General features: G+C 32.0%; 1 protein-coding gene across 1 annotated transcript in view; it reads right to left on the bottom strand.

The window, feature by feature from the left end:
- LOC148272736 (TBC1 domain family member 12-like) overlaps positions 1–22785 on the bottom strand; it is a 44662-nt gene extending 21877 nt beyond the window's left edge. The window contains exon 1 of the mRNA XM_088239631.1: positions 22727–22785. Within this exon, the coding sequence (XP_088095757.1) occupies positions 22727–22740 (14 nt within the window). The 5' untranslated portion in view covers positions 22741–22785. The remainder of the gene's footprint in view (positions 1–22726) is intronic.
- Between the last annotated feature and the right edge of the window lie 556 nt (positions 22786–23341).

The following is a 23341-nucleotide window of genomic DNA, read 5'->3' as shown; positions in this document are numbered from 1 at the left end:
GCTAAAAAGATTTATGATGCGAATGTGTCTGGTTGTAGAAGTCGAGGCAGGCCGAGAAAGACATGGCATGATCAAGTACAACAAATTCTTGAAAGTGGTCATGTGAAAAGTCGGAATAATCGACGTGCGTGCATGAGAAGATGTATGAATGTGAAGGAAGCAAAGGAAGTGTGCCAGGACAGAGTGGTGTGGCGTTCTATCCTCTCTGCCTACCCCTCTGGGGAAATGGCGTGATGGTTAGTTAGTAGTTACTCCGCCTGTGACGTCTCAAGTTCTCTTCCGTTTCTTCTCGGTCAGTTCTGCCGATTGGTCCGTTGATGGTAAGCTAACCGCAAATCTTTCACAACTCTCCTATCATCGGCTGATTCATATGAACTAGTGTCGTCGTTCAACAAAGTAGTTCGTTTTTTTTTGTACATTTTCAAGAAACTTTGCGGTACAATTGAATGCTCTAATTTTTACGGCGCGTAAGAAAAAAAAATTGCATCCAATTTCCCGTAGGGCTGAAGTTCCTCGTTGTATCCCAACTCAACACAGGGCTCTTGGCCTCATACGTTATTAATTATATTGAAATTTGTTGCAACAGAGAGGGAAAACATTTTTGAGAAGGGAATAAATAAAAATTAAATATAAATAACTCCTTAGGGAGAAAATCCAGCCAGTCTGCAAGCATTTGGACACACTCAAAACATTGTTATTATTTATCTTGTAATATGTATCTTTGTGTGAATAAATAAATCAAAAATTAAATATCTCAACTTAAATCGATGCGTCGATAAAAAAAAAAAACATTTATTTACCTATGAGTAACAGGCATTGTTTGTATGCTTGCGACTAGAATTCACATAATACTTCATGACAATGTAATTAGAGCTCCTGGAATTATATATATATATATATAATTATATATATATATATATATATAATAAGAAAATATATATATATACGTATATTTTCTAATTTTTTAATTTTTTTTTGTTTTTTACAATATACATGAGGTAAAACAGAGTATTAAAAAAATAAAGCATAATTATATAGCAATGAAATACATATTAATAGTAAAAATAGTTTTTTTTTAAATCCCACAAAGGCATGGCCTGTTCGTGGGTATACAAGAAAATGTTAATGAATTTTTGCTCCTATAATAAATAATGGACAGTTATAATATTTTTGTGTAACATAAGAAAGAGAAAATAAAATATTCTGTAAAAGATTAGATGGTATTTTTTTATAGTAAATAAAAAAGGAATATAAAAAAATATTTAAAAAAACATAAAAATATTCCTTATTATTGAAGGGCAACAAAATATATCATAGAAGAAAAGAGCTCATATCTTTTGTTTGAATCCAGGATAGTGCGTGTTTTATATTGTGACAACACTTAATGCTAATTATGGTCTCCAGAAAAAACTACCTAGAATAATCAGACTGGTTAGCGAAAATCAGAATTTGAATTGTTTTAGGGGTAAATTAAATAACTTTTTTAATAAATGAAATAATGAATGACCTTATTCAATAAATCCGTTCGCCCATATTAAACCTGGATCCCAAATGCCTGTTGTTTCTTTTTCTTTCAACTGTTTTGTTTCTAGTCTTATATTACTGTATGGTAAATATATTGTATACTCGTATTTCGTTGTATAACTATTTTTTTATATTTTCTTTAGTTACGGTATTTTGCGGACGATAAGACGCATCGGACTATAAGACGCACCCCAATTTTTGGTTGAATTTTCAGGGTAAAAAAAGTGCGTCTTATGGTCCGAAAAAAGCGGTAGTTAATATAAATTTTAAATTACCTAATATTTATGGACTTAATATTCATATTGAAACATACATAAAATATGTATTTTAGGCACACATAAAAAATAATTAGTGTGCAGAAAAATCCATCGTTATAAATAATTATGATAGAAAATAAAAAATCATATGCACATTTTTAATATCGATGAATTAGCTTGAATACTTTTATACGAATTAACCATGTTCTTTTTATATACCTACAAGTCTAGGTGTCAATACGAACCGGTTCATAGAATTCACTTCAAAACCTGAACGAGGCGTGTGAAATATTTGCTTAAAATTTGTAGTGACACAATATACGGACACTCAACGAGTTATGGTGACTGGTGACGGATAATGCACCATGTTTAAATTAAGGAAAAGTCACAGCTTTAGGATTATATTTATTTGCAACTATTCAAATAACGTAACAAATATAATATAACAAAATGCACAACGTGCACATTGGAACGTGCTTTTCTCTTTTGAGTTTTGCATGTTATTTTATATTTTATTTCGATAATTTTGCTTTTAATTTTATCATTTTCTATTTTGTACGTAATTTCGACAGTATGCAATAATGTATATTATTAGATAGAAATTAGTTTAAAAAAAATATATATTATAGAGTAAAGATAGGTATATTATACAAATAATATCTTAGTTTTATGCACCTATTGCAATAAAGCAATTAAGTAGGACTTAATGTTTTATATTTTTTGTTGCAATGGAATTATTGAACAAATAATTTTTCAATGGAAAGTTATTAAGGAAGATTTCTGAAATTTTACCATGAACAAATAAATTAAAAATATAAAGTTTTCATTAAAATCGTCCGATTTTCCATATTATAAGCACAAATACGAAGAACTCAATACAATTTTGAAAACATTATTTTTAATTTATACAGATGTTCTTTAAATTCTGTCACATCCAAAACCACAATGATCAGTTTGGGCAAGAAGACATATTAGCATATTTGAAAAAATATTTAGAACAAAGAAAATTTTCAAAAATAAAATATTTAAAAAAACAAATGGTTGCTTACTTCTGCAGGGGAGAAGTGAGGGGATCGCGGCGCAGTATCAGACTCCCCCCCTCCCCTCCTCGTTTCTCCCCTGCAGAAGTAAGCAATCTTTTTTTTTTTTTTAAATTTTATTCGTTCAAAAAAAAATATTTTAATATGCCAATATGTCTTCTTGCTCAAACTGATCATTGTGGTTTCGGATGTGACAGGGTTTATTGAACACCCTGTATATTATGTAAGACTATTTTGTGCATAAGTAATAAATTCGTGTTCTTTGACTAATTTTAAATACGTCTTTAATAATATGTCATTTGCCTGTCCTGCTAAAAACTTCTGGGGAATATAAAGTACAGACAAATTTGCTTAGGTAAATTATATTGATGTTATTGAATTTTTTTAAAAAAACAATACGTAGGTACGTACGTTATATGAATCTACACGAAGAGAAATGTTAATTTTCAATACCATACAGAGATGGCGCAAACTACAGCAATCTCAACTGAGCCAAAACTGGTATTATGACGTTTTCTAGGAATTGACTCTTAGTAAGACCAGAGAAATCTCACTACAATTCCAAGTACAGTGATGATAAATGTATTTTTCTTAGCAAATTAAATGATTAGATACACGTAGAATCACACCAATCTTTATAAAATATTTTAATAATTGTGTTGTTAAAATGATTGACCAGAATCACGCGACAATGTTGTAGTTTGTATCACGTACTGGATGCGTGAATCAATTATTGAAGTCGTGAGTCGTGACCGAGTGGAGCAAAACGGTGATAATTAATAAAGTGATTGATTAATATACTAAAATTACACATGAGTCTGTATAATACATCTAAAAAGAGTAATAATTAACATATTTTGTGATTGGCATTTTACTTTTTACCATCCCCCACAAAACAAATATATTTTTGAGGAAGCATTCTGGAATTATTGTTATATTATAATACATTATCCATAATAGAATTTATTTATCATTATAATAGAATCCACGGAGTGTGACGAAAATTGACAAAACCATTTGTGGTTAGGTTACAAATTTTTACTTTGTTTTGGGGTCAAATGCGAATTAAGGGTCAAATAATTTCCCAGAGACTATCTTCGATAAAAAAGATTTTTTTTATATCAATTTAAGCGAGTTATATTAGCTGAAATATAAATAAATTCGAAAGTGTATGCATGATCAAATCGTGATTGGCTAGCATAATGTGTTTACTTTAGATTGACTTTAACTGAAATGTTAGAATTTTAACATAATCTAGAGTCATACTGATCGTGTTCATTGAATCAGTGTTCATGTTTTTATAATTTGATAAGAGATATAAAGGCTACCTAAAGAATGGCGATGGATAATAACACAGTGGAACCGATATCCTATGCGTATGTATAAACGTACATTTATTATTAAAAATACATTTTAAAATAAACGATTTGAATAATTGTCATATCCCCTTCCGCATGATGGTGTATAGGGCACTGCGTTGGTATACCAACAAAAATTAACAGCGTGTCCGATAGCTTCGAAAGACTCAGAACCACATTTGTAATTGCTTTTTTTTGTATCGAATTACGCGATAGGTACTCGTATGTTATTCATATAGTGCGATATTCGTTAAGAATATAGAAAGCGAATTTCTGGAACGGTTTTATCACTTTCAATTTTACACGCCGAGTCATGTCAATTTTAACATACCTTTAATACGTAGAATGCCATTATTAATTTTAAGCTAACAGTAGGTTCCATCTGCGGTATCAAAATATAAATGTGTACGTAATTACCGCTTACTGAAGGCGTACATCGGAATCGGAAGAAACGGCTCTAGTAAAATCGAGCTACTGTAGAAAAAAATGTCATAGTCATTAGTCCATCTACGTATATTTACTGACGAGAGCTATATACGTGTTAGTCCGCAAATATCAGCAGGGAAAGTGCCGAAAGTGAATGAATACTTAATAGTTTGCACCGGCTAACAAAACAACTTTCAAACTTTAACAAATCGATTTGGCATAGAGAAAAATTCCTTGTTTTTATACGTTCAGAAGAATAAGTTTCTAGATAGTAAACAAATTAATTATAAAATGAACAGAATCACTTAGGTAGTGCAATAAAAAGTGAGGTAATGAGGCTTTTATTTGTTCACTATTATACTTTTTGTGACAAAATGTACCAAAGCATAATTAAATCATTGCTCTATTCAACTGTGTTTGCTTGCTTGCCTTACAAGATGCCGTTGAATGCCTCAAAGAGTTTTCCTAGTTAGTAGTCGAGTCGTGAAAATGTAGGTATTTTAGTCTCAAACAATTTATTGGCGTTTATCTTTTTTTATGCATCAAAAATTAAAAGCAAACAAAATAAAATATTAAAAAAAAAAAAAAAGTTATATCGCGAGACCGGCTTGTCAGCAGATTATTATTTTTTAACAGAGGTCATAAGCCCCGTAGATGCCTAGACTTCTGTATTACCTTCTCGAAAATGTTCTTCATCTCTTTTGTTATATGTTAATATTGAAGATAAATGTTAACTTCCCACTGTAATCGGGGTCCAGGATAGAAAAATGATAATTCGTTTTAAACACAAGGCATTATTGCATATCAGCAAGACAGTATTTTTATTTTTTTATGATATCAATGCTTCCTTTTGAGCTGTGTTGAAATTTTTCGGAATAATTTAACTTAACATTCTTCGGCCACACGTGTTACAAAACCTCGGTACCAACATAAAAACATTTTAATACGAGTACTATCATCTGCTTGATATCTAGTTGAAAATATTTATTTAAAAATCTTTATCTTGTTCACCGACTCGCATTTCATAGTTTAGTCATAATTCCTCATTCATAACTTGAATTCAATAATTTTTAAATAGTGAAATATAAATATACAAATGGTTAACAGATAAATAAACGAGAAAATATTTTAAACAACTTAAATTTAGTCAAAATTCTTAAATTTATTATATTCCTTAGAATAACGTAAAATTGCCTAATCTTAATTGATTAGAAATTTGCTAATTAAGTACATATTTAACATGAGTAACGAGCAATTGAGGACTGTTTTCACAAAGTAAAATTTCTACAAAAAAAACCAAACGCGTTTTTTTATTAAAATGCGTTCTTCCATGTGAGCTTTATCGATTGGTGAAATAAAACTTTAACAAAACGATATATATGCGAAGTTGTAGCTGTTCAAATATCGTGATTTTTTACAAAACGAAATAACTACACTACATAGAGTTTTCACAAAGCGAAATATCTACATATTTTTGTGGAGTGTTAAGTTTTTTAAAATCGAAAAAAAATCCACAAACAACATGATTTTGGCCAAGAAAAAAAATGTGAAGAAACTTCTGGCCTACTGTATAATAATACAATGATATTATTTTAAATAAATTTTGTAATCACTTTATTTGTGCTATTATGTATGTAAAAAATATGTCGGAGGTTAATACCTAAATGTGTATATTTACATAGGTACTTAGATATGTCAGTAGACATATAATTTTACAAAAAAATTTAAATGAATTTAGTTTAAAATGATTTCATGCAAAAGTAAACTTATTTAATTCCCAACATAAATCAATAAATAAAAAATATGTAGATATTTATATTTTGTGAAAATTCGTGAATTTAGAACATTTTTATAAATAATTTTACTGATTCTATATTGTTGATTTTTAGTACATGTGTAAGGCTTTTGTATTTCTATAAAATGTAATTTTTATTTTATTTAAAATCGTAATAGTTTTATTTTTAACATGAAAAAACCTTATCCTTAAAAATTTAAATTTTGTAGATATTTCGCCTAGTTAAATCGGTCCTCCATTACAAACATCTGCGTTTCTGATTTATCGCAAGGACGGGTGGTGATATAACATCCATGTATCTAGGACAAGTTTTGTAACGCTGACTTTGATCGCCAGTCTCCGCAGTCCAGGAGTGGTCGCATCTCCGAGCTATCCTACTTCATTAGATCCACGATATTTCATGATGATAAAATGGCGGAATTCCGCTCGTGATGACTGCTATATTAAGTTTATTAATTTGACAGAGGCGAAATATGAATTCCTGACCGGCACGTGACCAGAGAGAATCGGAGCGTGGTTGAATTACAAAATTACACATTACTAAAATAAATTAGCGATATAAGACGCCATTTTATTCATAACAATAGTTAAACGTTTCGGGTATAATCAAAAAGCACTTTTATATTAATAAGAAAAATAAAATATTAAGTAAGTAGTATGTGCTAAACTAATGAAACTTAGTAAGTTATCTCAAAATTGCAGTTCTGAGATTATGGCCGTTTGACGTGAAGTTAATACATGGTTTAAAGTGATAACTGTCAATAAACTAATAACAGAATGATAATGTTAGTAATTACAAATGTCTTAGTCATACAAAGACACAACACAGCTTTTATCTCAGACCTGCAATTATTTTCAAGATATTTGATTTTAATTTTAATTATTTCGAAACAAATATGTACATTAAGATATCGTAGGTATACTGGCAAAAAACGTTAACTCGAAAATATGCGGATTTGACTTAATGGTGCAGTTTTGTAAAGTTTTTAACGCCCTACAAACTGGCGAAATACACTAAGTCATATTCAATTTCATATATCTGTAGTTTTAAAAATAAATTTGAGGTTAAGTCGTATACCCGGTATTTTATTCGGACTTAAAGATTTAAATACCTTAATATTTACTTTATATAAAATTAAGAAACGGAAAAATTAAAAACATGTTCTTAAATGAGCAATTAACATCTTACTATATTTAAATAAGAAACAAAAGAGTAAAATTGGAAAAAAAACTCAAATGCTTGATTTCTCAAAACGGGGATTTGAGAGTTGAAGCTTTTTGCCTGTGTACCCACGATATAGCCTTAAAAATCATTTTGTGCTTAAAAAATATTCAGCTTATTTTGGTAATTTTTACGATTTTAAAGAAGCGTGTTGTATTCTAAATGGAAACCAGCTATTTAAGTAAGTATCAATATTTATTAGATTATGTTTTATTTAACAATGTTTTGAGCATGTCCAAATGTTTGTGGATAGGCTGGATTTCCTTCCTGGGTAGTTATTTCGATTTAAATTTGTTGCAACAGACAGGGAAAACATTTTTGAGAAGGGAATATGAAAGTCTGGGCATTTACAGGGCTTATGACCTGTTATTGGCTGGTTTAAGTGGCCACTTTACGCGCTGTGTAACATTCACCATTCTGCCCATGTTTAAAAATCCACATTTTATCAACTCTTTCCCATCTGTTGGTTTTTGTAAAGTAAAAGAGCTGAAACCTTCATCGTGTGAGTGAGATTCACCCATGTTAAACAATTTCACCTACTAGGCAACGCCCGAAAACGATTCTTCAATTTTTATACTTCTTATACCAGTTAGTTAAATTAACGATGTTTTAAGTATGTCCAAATGTTCGTAGACAGGCTGGATTTCCTCCCCAGGGAGTTATTTAGATATAATTTGTGGCAACAGGGAAGGCAAACATTTTTGGGAAGGGAATATGGAAGTTCAGGCTTCATGTTTTCCCTCTCCGTTGCAACAAATTAAGATATCAATATTTTGAGTTTGTCCAAATTTTTGTAGACAAGGACTGGATTCAACTCCCTGGGGAGCTGTTTATATTAACATATTACACCGGTGAGAACAAAAAAATTTAAAAATGTGATTTTTCTCAAGCCTGGTTGTTTTGTAATGTAATTCACCACTGTAATTGGGCCTCCTGGCCTGTTGTGGTGCAAAAAAATTAAATGTAAATGAAAATTAAACAACAGATAAATTACAACTGCATAAATAAAGGTTTCAGCTCTTTAACTTCACAAACATCAACAGATGAAAGAATTGAAGGAATATAGATGTTCAAATATAGGCAGAATGGTGAATGTTACACAGTGTGTAAAGTGGCCACTTAAACCAGCCATTGACAGGTCATAAGCCCTGTAGATGCCTAGACTTCTATATTACCTTTTCTTAAATGTTCTTCATCTCTGTTGTAATGTGTTAAATTTAGATATGTTTGATTTAATTATAAAACCATTGGATTTTTTTTATTATTCGTTGCAGCGCATCACTTAAGGCAAATGTTATTTAAAAATAAATGAACATAGACCCGTTTGAATGGGGCATTTTGATTGAAGGACTAGTTGTCTAGTACTTTAGTGATATTGAGCGCATTACAAAGCCACGTTGTGTATTTATTGGATGGAATGCCGTTTCAGATGACCCCATACTGCGGCATGTGATCCCATCCTCTGCTAGACATTCGGTAGTGTGTGTTTATAGGAGGAAGGCCCATTTCACACGGCCGTAAAAATCCACACGGCACGATTAAATTACTCTAACCTGTTAACCGAGCGGGACGTATAAATACGTCAAACGTAAACAATATCGGGTACGGGCAGGACATATGAATGCAAATGCATTAGTAATCTATACATGTCTCGACATAGTAGGTAGCACTGTGTCAACAAATGTTTTAAAATACATCACACGGAAATTGAGTTTTGATTTTTTACATATATATATTTAAATTTATAAAACTGGTTATTTCTATTTTATTTGTGTGCTTTTGTTTATTGTTCTGTAATTGTTAACTTTTTAATGTTTTTTATTGTGTATCTAAATAAAATAAAAAATTGTATTCTTTATAATTGTTTGTGAAATCAATGTTTTAATTCGATGTTTGCCTTTTTGTTGGTATTTTTATCTACTTATTTGTTTGTAATTTTGTATTTTATTTTGAAAAAATATATATTTTATAGTCTTTTAATTTATGTTAAGCATAAATAAAAAAAAAATATATGAAATTACGTCATCCGGGCGTGACGTACTGACAGGTCTAAGTGAAAGAGCCCGTTATATGCTGCGTAATTGAAAAATGAATTAAAAAATTAAACAGGTTAATACGGCGAATTGATATTCAACGCGGGTATTATAATTATTTTTATTTATCTGATGGCAGACAAACTCATTAACCAGTATGCCACGAGAACGACTAATCTCCACTCAATTTTTTTTTGCATAGTTTTTACCAAATTATTTTATTTATTTAGTGGCTACTGGCTGCTCTCGGGTTTGAATCCTGCAAATGTAGGCTAGCCGGCCTCACGGTGTATTAGTTAATGCGTTTGCCAGCCATTAAATAAACAAATATTATAATACGATAAAAATCAATCCACCCTGTACTATTTTATCGTGCCGTGTAGATTTTTACCTTCGTATAAAATGGGCCAAAGGCAAACACGCTGCAGCTCTAGTTCCGAGTTCAGACTATGGCTAATTTCATACGATGCGATAGAAAAAAAATCCACACGGCGCGGCGCGACAAAGTTACACAGGGTCGGTTGATTTTCATTGTATCACTGATTTTTTAAATATTTTTGTTTATTTAAATTGGAAACATACTATACATAATTTCATATAATATTCCGAAGGAGATTTTGGAAAAAAACTCATTTGGGGACATGCAGATAAAAATATTTATTTGCAGACGTATTTATATTTCAAACGATAATATTATTTACAAAAGCAATAAAAAAAATATGAAACATTATAAATCAATAATTTATCGCGAAAAATGATTATGATTACAAACTTATATTTTAAGCTATTATGCGTACGAAAAAGTACATATTATATGATACACGGTAAAAAGCATGAGGTAATTAGAATTGTATATACGTAATACAGCTTTAAAGTATGTGATTAAGTATTAAAAAATACATATAATATATATACGGTAAAAAGCATGAGGTAATTAGAATTACATATAATATACGGTAAAAAGCTTGCGGTAATTAGAATTACATATACGTAATACAGCTTAAAAGTATGTGATTAAGTATTAAAAATTACACATTATATAATAATATACGGTAAAAAGCAGGTGGTAATTAGAATTATATATTCGTCATATAGCTTAAAAGTATGTATTCTAATTAAGTATTAAAAATTACAGATAACTACATGATACAAATCAAAAGAGTACAAAAAAGTTTCAAAAAATCACAAAATATACACAATACACGCTAAAAAGGTAAGGAAATGAATTAAAAATTATCTCTGCATAATACAATCTTTAAAAAAAAAAACTTTAAAAATTACATGAAAGTACATAAAGGAAGCTATAAGAGTATGAAATTAAAAAAAGAAAATTTCACACATACATAATACAGTTAAAAAAGAATTAAAAACTTTTTAAAATTAACAAAATATCTATATTTATATATATTTTGCACCACAACAGGCTAGAGGGCCCAATTATATTGGTGAATTACATCACAGAACACCCATGCTTGAGGAAATTCACATTTAATTTTTGTGTTCTCACCGGGAATCGAACCGGGAACCTTCCGCGTGGGAGTCAAGCATCTTGACCACGGAGGCCGCCAATACAATATATACCCAATACAAGCTAAAAGAGTATGAAAAATAATAAAAATCGTTTAAGTATTCAAAAGTACATAATATACAAGCTAAAACGGTAAAATATAAACAAAATTATATATTCAAGATATGTACGCATTCTCTGGATCAACAAATATTATTTATTCGAAGTACTTCTGAAAAAAATAATTCTTCAATTCGCACGTCCTGTTTCTGTATTTTTAATTTTATTTATTTAATGGCAAGCAAACGCACCAAACAGTACCACGAGGCTGATTAATCTACAATCAGGTTTCTTTTGCAGGCGCCACTAAAAGAGTGTACAAAAAGTAATAAATATCAAGCCATCAAAATTTTACCGTGTCGTGTGGATTTGGATGATACGTATGAAATAGGCCTCAAGTTAAGGACAGGAAGTTATACCATTCCATGCAAACGTGACCCGTTCGTTGAGCGTATCAACTTCATTAAATAATATTCTTCTTAGTAACCTATTCACTCATCTGCTTCGGTACAAGACTCAACTAACAAATTGCTTTGGAATGCGAGAGGAAGCGGAGGATTAAGCGACAAGACATTTTACGAATAAAAAGAAAAGTTAACGAGATGGGAGAACCCTTTTGTATATTACATTAACAGACTAACACGAGTAAAACGTGATTTAATAATATAACCAATTGCCAAATAGTTATATCTTAAATTTAAAGCTGAACCAAAAAACTAATCTGTTTTATTTTTTAATGTTTTATAAATTTCCAATGATTTTGCGAAAAACTCATTTTTGATGTCAAGTAGACGAAAGTAGGCATTTTCGACACCTCTTTCTGTTCGCGTTCAATCGAAGGAATAAAGCCGCCAAAGATGCTCGCGATACTTGCAGTGTGCGGCGAAGAGGCTATGAATTATCGACTAATTTGTTGTAAAATAATTAAGTTAAATAATTTATTTTTATTTTATTAACATATACGGCAAAATTGGCTAATACAAAACTTATAAACAAACAAACACACCTCTACACTTACTCTCATACAAATACACATAAACACACCCTTTTGTTGTACCACAATTTAATATGTATAATTTTTATTTAGAAACTTCGCTGGTCTGTCTTTAAACCGTATCTTTTTTATGTTATTATATCACTGTCGACTGTTTGTTTCTGTAAAATAAATAAATAATATAAAAATATAAGGTTTAATAATTTGAGAAAAAAAAAACATTACTTATTTAGAAACAAAAATTAAACCTAACAAATATATAATACATTCAGTACAGTCAGTTTAAAACAATGAAAAATTAATGCATAAATCCAATTAAATAATAAAATATTGTAAAGGGTAAATATAACAGGAATATCTTAAAGCTTTCATATGACAGTCTGTATTGAACACAATCTGTATTGAATGCTGCAGCGAGACTTATTTTCGGAATCTCTAAGTTCAGTCATATCACTCCACTACTTCGGGAACTACACTGGCTACGTTTTCCACAGAGGGTCGAATACAAACTCTGTTGGCTTATGTATAAGTCACTGCACAACTCGGCTCCGGAATGTCTAAGAGAACTATGCATTCCAGATGAACTAGCTGACAGGCGTCTCACGCTTAGATCAGCTACGTCTACGGCGAGAGGAAAAGTTATTATACCTCCACGCAAACAGCGCGCTAAATTTGGTGAACGCGCATTTGCGGGCGCAGGCCCTATGGCATGGAATGCTCTCCCAGCAGAGGTGCGAGGCTGTGAAAGTGAAGTGATGTTTCGGAAAAAACTTAAAACCCACTTGTTCTCTAAATCATTTGAATAAATCCGTAGCACGTGACAACAAAATAAATTATTTTAATTAAATTACAAATTTAAAAGCTTCAATTAAATTAACTTAACAATAGAATCACCATGTAAAGCGCCCTTGAGGTATTTTATTACGAAAATGGCGCTATATAAGTTATACATAATTAATTAATTAATTGACAGTAATACTAAAGGCTGAATTACCATTCACCATCTTTGAAAAAGTTCAGTGGGTTTGATCTATAAGAACAATATCCTACACTAAATATATGCGATACGTGGGAAAAACTATTGCCGAGTTTCTGGAGTCTATTTAATACAGCATTACAAGTATACACTTCCCGTGAATTGTTTCTATAAAACGGTGGTATAATTATACCTGTGTAGTAATTCTTCCAGGCACCCTGAAGTTGATGAGAGATATCAGTTTCGGACAATCCCATATTGAATTTTCAATTTTGAATAAGTTTATTAAGTCTGTAATTTTTTCTTCGATTATAAAGTTTTAACAAATTAAATGTTTTTAATAAAAAACGTAATTCGAAAATTCGTAACTGATTCCAAGTTTAAGATTTATATACTTTAAGATTTTTTTTGGACTCATTCCAGATAATTTTGGTGACAATTGTGGTAAGGAGTCCATATTGTAGAGTTGTACTCTAACTGGCTTCTCACTAATGAAGTATACATCAACTTCAAAGTGCGTATGTTTTTGAATTCCTTAGTCACACGTAACACAAAGCCTAACATTTTCAGTGATTTACTAGTTATGCTGTTTATGTGAGTAATGAAGGATAATTTTTGATCGAAAACGACATCCGAGTCGCGGACCTCAGAAGTTGAGACTAATTGTATATTATAATCCCGTATTTTTTATATCATATAATAAAATAATACGGGATTTTATATTCTGAAAAATCGCATTATCTGGCGTTTTTTTTAATATTAAGTTGTAGTTTATTAGCTGAGCACCATTTATTAGCAAGCAATGGAATCATAGAATTATTTACTAATTTGTTGTATTTTTTTTGTTGCGTTCTCTTGTTCTCCTTCTTTGGGAAAAAAAACGGACACAATTTATGCAAACATCCAATATAAATGTAACTATTGACTATTAATAAATAGTATTAATGAACTGGGTAATTTATGGATTAACCTGGTTACATAAGGCAAACTCTAGTTGTAAATGGCTAGCCATTCTAGAATAGATTATTGGAAATACGATGTAATCAAAACAAAGTCAAGGTTAAAAACTGCTAACTGGAAAATACCAAGTATAAAATGTTCCACGCTGGTTCTACGTAAATCAATGTTATTATTATTTCAATCAGACCCGGCCCGTCCGGCGTTTCTGTTTCACACGAATAATGCATAAGGTCAATTTTTTAAATGATTTTGGCAGTGGGTTGTTAAATACTTTTGAAGCAACATGTACTTTTATTTCAGATACTGGGAATCAAAACGTTTTGCGTGTGATCTCATCGTATCTTTTCGGTGGTAATTGTTGCATTCTGAGCAAAAGGAGCATTAATTTATTTTCGGGGCGCAGCGTAGGGGTCAAAAAACACTACAATGTAACATGTACAGAATATGAAGCATAACAAAAGAATGAACAACAATGAGAAAAGATTGTTACGTATCACATCTTCACAAAGAGGCTGAGTAACCAAAATAGATTGTAATATTTTTAGAAAGACTGAGCAGTGTCGACCAAATACAATAATATAGCGAAGTAAAATAACAATGGTGTAAAAATTTGAGAGTAAGAAAGGAAAATAGTCGAGAAGTAAAATTATAACTGAGCATTAGAACACGAAGTATTGACCGCTACGAATCGGACAATGCGAACTCAGTGTAAAAAAAAATAAGTATCTAAATAATATTATAAACAGTTACGTTTTTGTCAACAGATTTATGAATAAAACCATTTTTCTATTGAATATATAATGACTTTTTCCTTCGACTTTTTTTTATCAAGTAAATATTTTTGTCTTGCCTGTATCCAAGCGGACGAAGAATACACTTATCTGTGTGAAATAGAACCAGAACCCTGGACAAAGTTTACCACTCGATGCTACTCTCGGGTGCCAAAAATGCCGAACGGGAAATCGAATGGGCGAAGTCGGCCTCGTAGTGTGACGGTTGGCGCATTCCCCTACGATACTTGAGGTCCAGGATTTGATTCCTGGTAAGGTCGACATGAAATATTTTGATCCCTGGACTAGTACCCGAAGTGTAAGACTGATCACTTACCTTCATGTAAAAAATTCTCGAGATAAGCTGGATTTGGTATGCCCGGTTCTGTATTAAGCTTTATTGATGGAAGTTATTTTTAAAGTAGAATCTAAATCTTTTAGAAGAGGCTAGAAGTATCATAATATACTACGCCTCAAGCGATCACTTGACAAGTTCACAGTACCTAATCTATTTGGAGCTGAGACCAACGCATAAGGCATAACATAGGCGCATAACTCAACAAGACGGATGGCAGAGTTAGCGAGACATAGTCTTAGGTATTATCGGGTGTTTGTTTAAAGCGTAATATAACTTTAAATTCTACATGACATTCGACAAATAAATGCAGGCAGTTAGGTACGTAAAGTATTCTGTCGGTCTTATTATTGACCATTTTAGAACAAATACGGCGTTATTTCCGAAATGGTAACAATTTGTTTTCTTAAATTATGGACTTAATGCAGCCTCAGAGAAAATGGCGTCAAATCACAGGACCGTAAAAGCCAATTAACAGGACCATTTCCGGAAATAAAAGTCCATGGCTTCAAAAGTCATCATAACAGGTAATATATTTATGGCTTAAAAACCTTATACATTTGGCAAACTGAAAGCTGATTTTGAAAGAAAAATTTCCACAATTTGTAAGCGTTGTTTGAGTGGAAGACGTTTCATTATTAATTTGAGTAATGTTACAGAGCATCAGGGTGTTACGTGGCGATGTAGTAGCACACAAAGAAGGATTAATCGACGTCCATTAGATTAATTGACAAGACACGAATATGTTGTATATTAATGTATTATTAAAAAAACATTAAAAAGAGCCATTATACTAATGCACTTGAAAGCTACCGGATTTATTTAAACTAAGTATTACGTCATAGTGACGTAGTAACGACATAAGGCTACATTTCTAACTGCCCCCAAAGGACTGCGTATGGACTTATAAAATACAATTTTGAGTCCTTGTGAAAGGGATACGTAAAGAAAACTATAGTTTTTGTTGTTTTGGTGATTATTTCTGTCTAAATGCTCCCGTTTGGCGATGCATGTGGTACTTGACTATTAGATTTTTTTATTAATAGCTATTTTGAATAGCAGCTGTAGATTTTTCTTCTCTTAGTGCCTGTTAGGTATCCTCAACGCTAGCAATCACTCTGGCAAAAGTCTCCCTGTCCTGTGCTGCCCGGAAAATCTGCTCCACAGTCCTGAAGCCAGTCCAGTCACGTATATTTCTCAGCCAGGACATCTGTCTTCTTCCAGCCTCTCTGTGACTCTCAATCTTGCCTTTCAAATTTAAATGAAGCAAGTGGTACTTTTCTCCACGCATTATATGCCCCAGATATGAAATTTGACGAACTTTTATGGTGGTTAAGAGTTCTCTGTTAGCTCTAGCTCGACTTAAGACTTCTAAGTTCGTTATTAGGTCTGTCCAAAATATCATAAGCATTCTGCGATGCAACCACATCTCAAAAGCCTCCAGCCTATTCATAGTGTTCACTTTCAGAGTCCAAGTCTCTCAGCCATACAACAATACAGACCACACATAACATTTTACCAGTCTTTGCCTTATTTTCAAGTTGAGATTAGCATTGCAGAAGAGGGACTTCTTGCCGTCTCAACTCTGCATTTAATTTCTATATGTTAGAATGCTGCCGAGGTATTTAGTTTAGGTGAAGATAACATAATTTAAAGTACAGTATTTTTGGTATTACAGATAATCTTAGACAAGTGTCTCCCCCTAGGGAGACGCATCATTTTTAGCATTAATCTGCATAAAGTTTATATTTCTTAGAAATCTTGTTAATATTCCTCTATGCGCAGCTAACAGAGTCCCTCAGGACTAAAACAGCTGCGGGTGGATGACGGGTTTAAGGATCCTCGTTAGTTTGACAAAACAAAATACCAATGAAAGTTTAAAAAAACACCCGTTAGATACACGTACACAGGACAGAGCTGGTGGGCGACTCTTGTCTCGAGATTAGCAGCAATAACAATGGACCAGTTTAGCCTTTATCCACGCCGTGATGTCATAACAAAACGAATAACAAAATGCACATTTACAGACGCCATTCATTACAATCACGAGAACTTCACAAGAAAATGAAAATTAATATTCAGTGTCGAGCATCTCATGAATACAAACACAAAGACGACAGTATTGAGGTTAAGGAAAAATACTTCATTTCAAAAAAGAAGCAATGTCTTATCCGCTACATATTTTAACAAGAATACAAATTTAGCACGAAAAACATTACATTTTTTAAGACTGTCATTTATTTGCATTAAAAAATAATATCAGTGAAATAAAAAGTAAGCGACTATGTTGTAAGTTAATGAGGAACAGCCATTACACACACGATTAAACACGTTATTAAAATAAATTATAAAGGTCTCTAGTGCCAGTCAATTGCTTACTTATTATTATGGATAACTTATATAGCGCCATTTTCGTAATATAATACCTCAAGGGCGCTTAGCAAAGTGATTATATAAAGAAATAAATTTTATTGTAACTTTTTAATTTGGAATTTAAGAAAAACAATGTATTTTTTATAATGTTAATAATTTAATATAATGTTGTGTAATAAGATCTGGTCAAAAATATAAGTATAAATAAATTGCAGAATCATCTGCAGGCGATTACTAGTACTTAATTTAACTCGGAAGAGTCTTAAATACATAAAATAAAGTAATATGCTAATTAAAAATACTTAACTTCAATATCAATACATAGATGGTGCTCCAACACGCTAGTGAATGCTTTCTCATTTAATAAGATATATACAAGAATCAAAATGATACCAATGTCGATATTCGCTAATAAGCGGAATGAGGAATGTTGTTAAAAACAATGTACTTTGTCAAACCAAATGATTAAGAGAACAAGTGGGTTTTAAGTTTTTTCCGAAACATCACTTCACTCTCACAGTTTCGCACCTCTGCTGGGAGAGCATTCCATGCCGTAGGGCCTGCGACCGCATATGCGCGTTCGCCGAATTTAGTGCGCTGTTTGCGTAGAGGTATAATAACTTTTTCTTCCGACGTAGATGTAGCTGATCTTAGCGTAAGACGTCTGTCAGCTAGTTCATCTGGAATACAGAGTTCCCTTAGATATTCTGGAGCAGAGTTGTGCAGTGACTTATACATAAGCCAACATAGTTTGTATTCCACCCTCTGTGGGAAACGTAACCAGTGTAATCCCCGAAGTAGTGAAGTGATAAGACTGAACTTAGAGATTTCAAAAATAAGTCTCGCTGCGGCATTCAATACAGACTGTAGGCGAGTCATTTTATTCATTGGTAGACCTGCGTAGATACCATTACAATAATCGACTCCAGACACTTCTAACGCATTTATTAATTGACGGGCGGCATCAACGGGCAATTTTTTGCGTATGCATTTAATCTGTCTCAGCTGGTAAAAACATATATTATATACTAAATTTATTTACTATCACGAAGCAGACAAGGAGAAGATACCAATTATAATTCGTCGTCTTAGTAAGATACCTATTTCTAATTGTAATTAATTTTAGTATCTGTGTTTAAGAGGAAAACGATTGCTGCCTACGATATTTTGAGTTTTCCAAAAGTTTGTTGACAAAGGACTGTATTTCACCCCCTAGTGGTCATTAAGATTAACTAATTACAACAGGGATGGAAAACATTTTAGAAAAGTAAATATGGAAGTCTAGGCATTTACAGGGATTATGATCTTTGAGGGATTATGGCTGGTTTCTATTATATTCTACTGGACTTCACTAAAATCAACAGATGGAAGAATGAAAGAAAAAAAAAAGGTAAATGTTACACAATGTGTAAAGTGACCACTTAAACCAGCAAATGACAGTTCATAAACCCTGTAAATGCCCTGACTTCCATATTTCACCCCCTAAAATGTACTCCATCCCTGTAGTAATTTATTAACGATTGCATACTTTAGAAATTTATTGATTATCTTTTTAAAAATAATATTGTTTTAAGACTATTTCTGTAATGTTCGTAAAAGCCAAAATAAGGGAAATGATTGCATACGAAATGTTAATACAGGGAAACCATTAATTCACTGTACGATGTCATTAAATGTTTTCTATTTCAAAGTAAAGGTGACTAGAGTGTGGTTTTCTAGGAAAACGGTGTTATCAACACCATTTAACACCGTTTCCCTAGGAAACCACTCTCTAGTCGACGTTACGACAGCTGTCCACCGCATCACCGTTCACTACGGCCGTTAAGATACGGGCACCGCTGTCCTAGGAAACCCTAGCTTTAGGGCCTTACTTATAAATCGGGTATAAAGTTAAGCTTGAGAATAGGGGTAGAATAATGATGGTATGGAAAAAAGTATTACTTATAAACCTCGCATAGAGTTAAACTCGGTATAAATCTGGTATAGCGACCATAGAAACTTAGACCTGCACATTATGTGGTATAACGCTGGAATAAGCACGCGATCTGTCAAAAGTCGTATTTTTCGGTAATTGAAATGGATAGTTTTAGATCCATTTTAATTCATTTAAGTCCTGCGACCTTCTTAATTCGATTCAGTTGATTTTTAATTATTTGTTTAAATAATATCTGAAACGTTATATGTTTCTATGTGTTTTAATCAATTATGATAAAAAAGAAACACGAAAAAACTATAGAATTCGTTTTTAACTTCTCCTCTTCTTCCTACTTTTGATTTATTTTTCTTACGGTTTTCTCCATGTTCTCGATTACACTGACAGTAGTCTCGATTTGACTTTGACATTTGTTTGCGTTGTTATAAAAGTTACTGAAAACGCGCACATATCACTGTTGACTGTTTAAAAAAATTAAGCATGAAATAAACTGTGAATTGTTATTCTAGGTAATAATTATTTTAATAAGTAAGCTTTTTTTATATCAGTTATAAATAGTTAAACTGGGTGTAGTTATTCCTAATATAAACCTGGTATAAGGAAATCTAATAAGTAAGGTCCATGGTTTCGTTTGGAAATGAGGCGGAAGTCGCTAAAGTGTGATTCGGAAAATCAATAACACATTAAGAATTTCCAAACAATCCTCCAAGAATAACAATAATGAGTAGTAAATGATTTAACACTGACCCCGAAATTTGGCGGCCATCCAGGTATTTGAACATGGATGTTTTAAGTATAGGCAGTTGTGTAACACATACAGACCGAGTTGTGTATAAAGTAGGAGCATAATATACAATTATATGTCTAATGGCTATATGCACTTATTATTTATTATTTTGCTTTAAACAGGTTTAGTTAAACATCAGACTAAAATAAAAAAATTATGTACTTTGTACAGTTCTGTACTCAAATACTACTTTCTATATATGTATATTTATATATTATGTAAAGAGTCGTGATTTCTTAATAGTATTCGGAACGCCTTCGAAAGGACATCAATCAAAGAGATTGATGGATATTTTTAAGGATGTAAAAAGGAGTGAGTTAAAATGAAGAATACAAAGACCCGTACGTCTGAGTCATACAATTTGTTCATTTATTCACCAACAAGCCACAGAAAGTTGCTTTGTGGGATTTTAGTTAAAAGTGTAAAAATGTTTATTAACGAAACTAAAAAAAATCCTATTTAATTTATTGCAACAGAGAGGGAAAACATTTTTGAGAAGGGAACATGGAATTCTAGGCCTTTACAGGGCTTATGGCCTGTCATTGGCTGGTTTAAATGGCCACTTTACACACTGTGTAACATTGACCATTCTGCCCATGTTTTTATACTTCTTCTTTTACCAGGTAGTTCATTCAAAAATGTTTGATTATGTCCAAATGCTTGCAGACTGGCTGGATTTCCTCCCTAGGGAGTTATTCAAATTTAAATTTATTGCAACAGAGAGGGAAAACATTTTTAAGAAGGGATGTTTAAACATGGGCAGAATAGTGAATGTTACACAGTGTGTAAAGTGACGCAATATGACGTGACGACACTTGCTCCCTCCGCTGGTCATTCCCTTTCCTTTGGGGACGACTTTTTAGCTCGGGTTTGTATGGAGTGTCATCTCTATATTATATCTCTATAAATTATATGTTATGAAATAAATTAAAAATGTATGTATGTATGTGATATATAAGTATGTATATAACATGTAGGTAAGTTTATAATATTAACAGATCACCTACAATTTAAATGACAATTGTTAACAAGTTTTCCGACTCCTTGCTTCCCATGTCAATCAACCATTCGCCATTTTCTTCCCAAAACATGTTCTACTTTCATTTTTCCAGATATAAGGCACTAAGTTATACAGCTTTGGTCCCGTATAAATAAAAGATCTTTAAAACACCGCTACATGTGCTCTAGGCACCATTGAGTCATTCCTTACAGATCTTCGTGATTCGTGTACATGATGTGCCCTGTCTACGGTATCCCAGTGTTTATGGGTTTCAATAAAAAAAAATCTTGTATTAGATTGCCTTACGTCAAGAACTTGTAGAGTTACACACAACTCTTCACTCGGGGACCTACACGATATTAATTTACTTTTTTTACATTGGGACACAAGTCCTAACTTTATGGGACTAAAACTTCTAGGGTAAGTTGTAACGAAAAATATACTATCTACATTAATATAGTACGACAAAAAATCATCATTATTTATAGAACGCAGGGTAAAATTATGAGGCATATTTTAATAAAACGAATACACTCTTGTTTTTTGAAAATTACTGGGTATTTTGGAAACGCAAATTTAAATGTCAATTGTTCCATACTGTATACTATAAATAATAATGTTTGGTATAAAATTATCATATCAAATATCGAAATGAATAATAATGAATATACGGGTTGTGGTCGCGAACTCCGGATCAGCAGGTCCGAGGTTCGAACCCCGATCTATCACAACTTGTTTCCATTCTCTAGCACAGTTATTTATTTTTAAAAAAAATAGACCAAAATTGAAATATTGGGGTAAATCACAAAAATATATGAGATGGACTGAACGATTAAAAATAATTTAAGCATTTAATTCCACCACGTATACGGAGAAATCATCATTATTTATGTGAATTAAATTGAAAAAGGGAAACGAAAAATTACGACATTTATCAGGCAACCATTACCATTTCTTATAAACAAACGCAATAATAAAATATTGTGCGTAAAAAAAAAAAGTTTTGTTATTACTCTTAGACTCATTGAAGGCACAAGAAACTTATTAAATTATGAGTAAGCCTCACAGACCATATGTTTTTGTTTATAAATTTGTAAAACCACATTAACTCGACCGGTTTCGAGGTTGCTACCTTATCGCAGGACTTATTACAAGCGTTACTAATAAAAATATTGAGAGAAAAGAAGAATAAAAGAAATAAATAATGAATATAGATTAAATCATAGCGGAACCGATCGATGTACACAAAACTCTAATAAAAGCGCCTTTTAAAAATTAATCAACAAAAAAGTGTAAAATGTCATACCACAATGTTAAACACAGTATTGAAAATACACTAAACAATTTTGCACTCACCCGTCAACCGACATTAGAAGGCTTCGGACACGTTTATAATGATAACTTTAACATGCATATTATACTTAGTTTATAATCATTAAGAGTGCGTGACGCCATATGCATTATTTGATAACGTGACGTAGTGTTTATGATTGATCAGCTGTGCAGACAGATAAAGCATGGCTTCGTGGAACATGGTTCAACACTTAAGATGCGAGATAAAAACAGATGAAATTAATTTATACGTCATATTCACATTGCTTATCAGAAAATAAATCAAACGAAAGCTACAAGATACAATTTAATTTTACATGAACAAGATGGCAAAAACTGTAGATAATATTATATTTTAACACTAGAACAGTCGCGCGGACTACTATAATAGTAATCCAGCGGTGCTATTCTGACCCGCTCTCGCGGTCGCAGAGAACACTTTTATCTCGTATATTTCGTATGTAAATACGCGAGCTAAAATATTTTTCTACGGCCGCGAGAGCCTTTAGAATATCACCCCAGGGCCGCGATTGTGAAGGCTATCTTCATCGGTATATACTGAGACGTTATAAACTAATATCGATATTTATGTACGAAAGTGTGTATATTTGTATGAAAATTCTAAGTATCTTCGTCGGT

Source organism: Micrasema longulum, unplaced genomic scaffold, assembly GCF_059751315.1.
Source record: "Micrasema longulum isolate JH-2025_06_02 unplaced genomic scaffold, ASM5975131v1 h1tg002204l, whole genome shotgun sequence".
Lineage (NCBI taxonomy): Eukaryota > Metazoa > Arthropoda > Insecta > Trichoptera > Brachycentridae > Micrasema > Micrasema longulum.
This window is presented reverse-complemented; position numbering and strand designations above follow the sequence as displayed.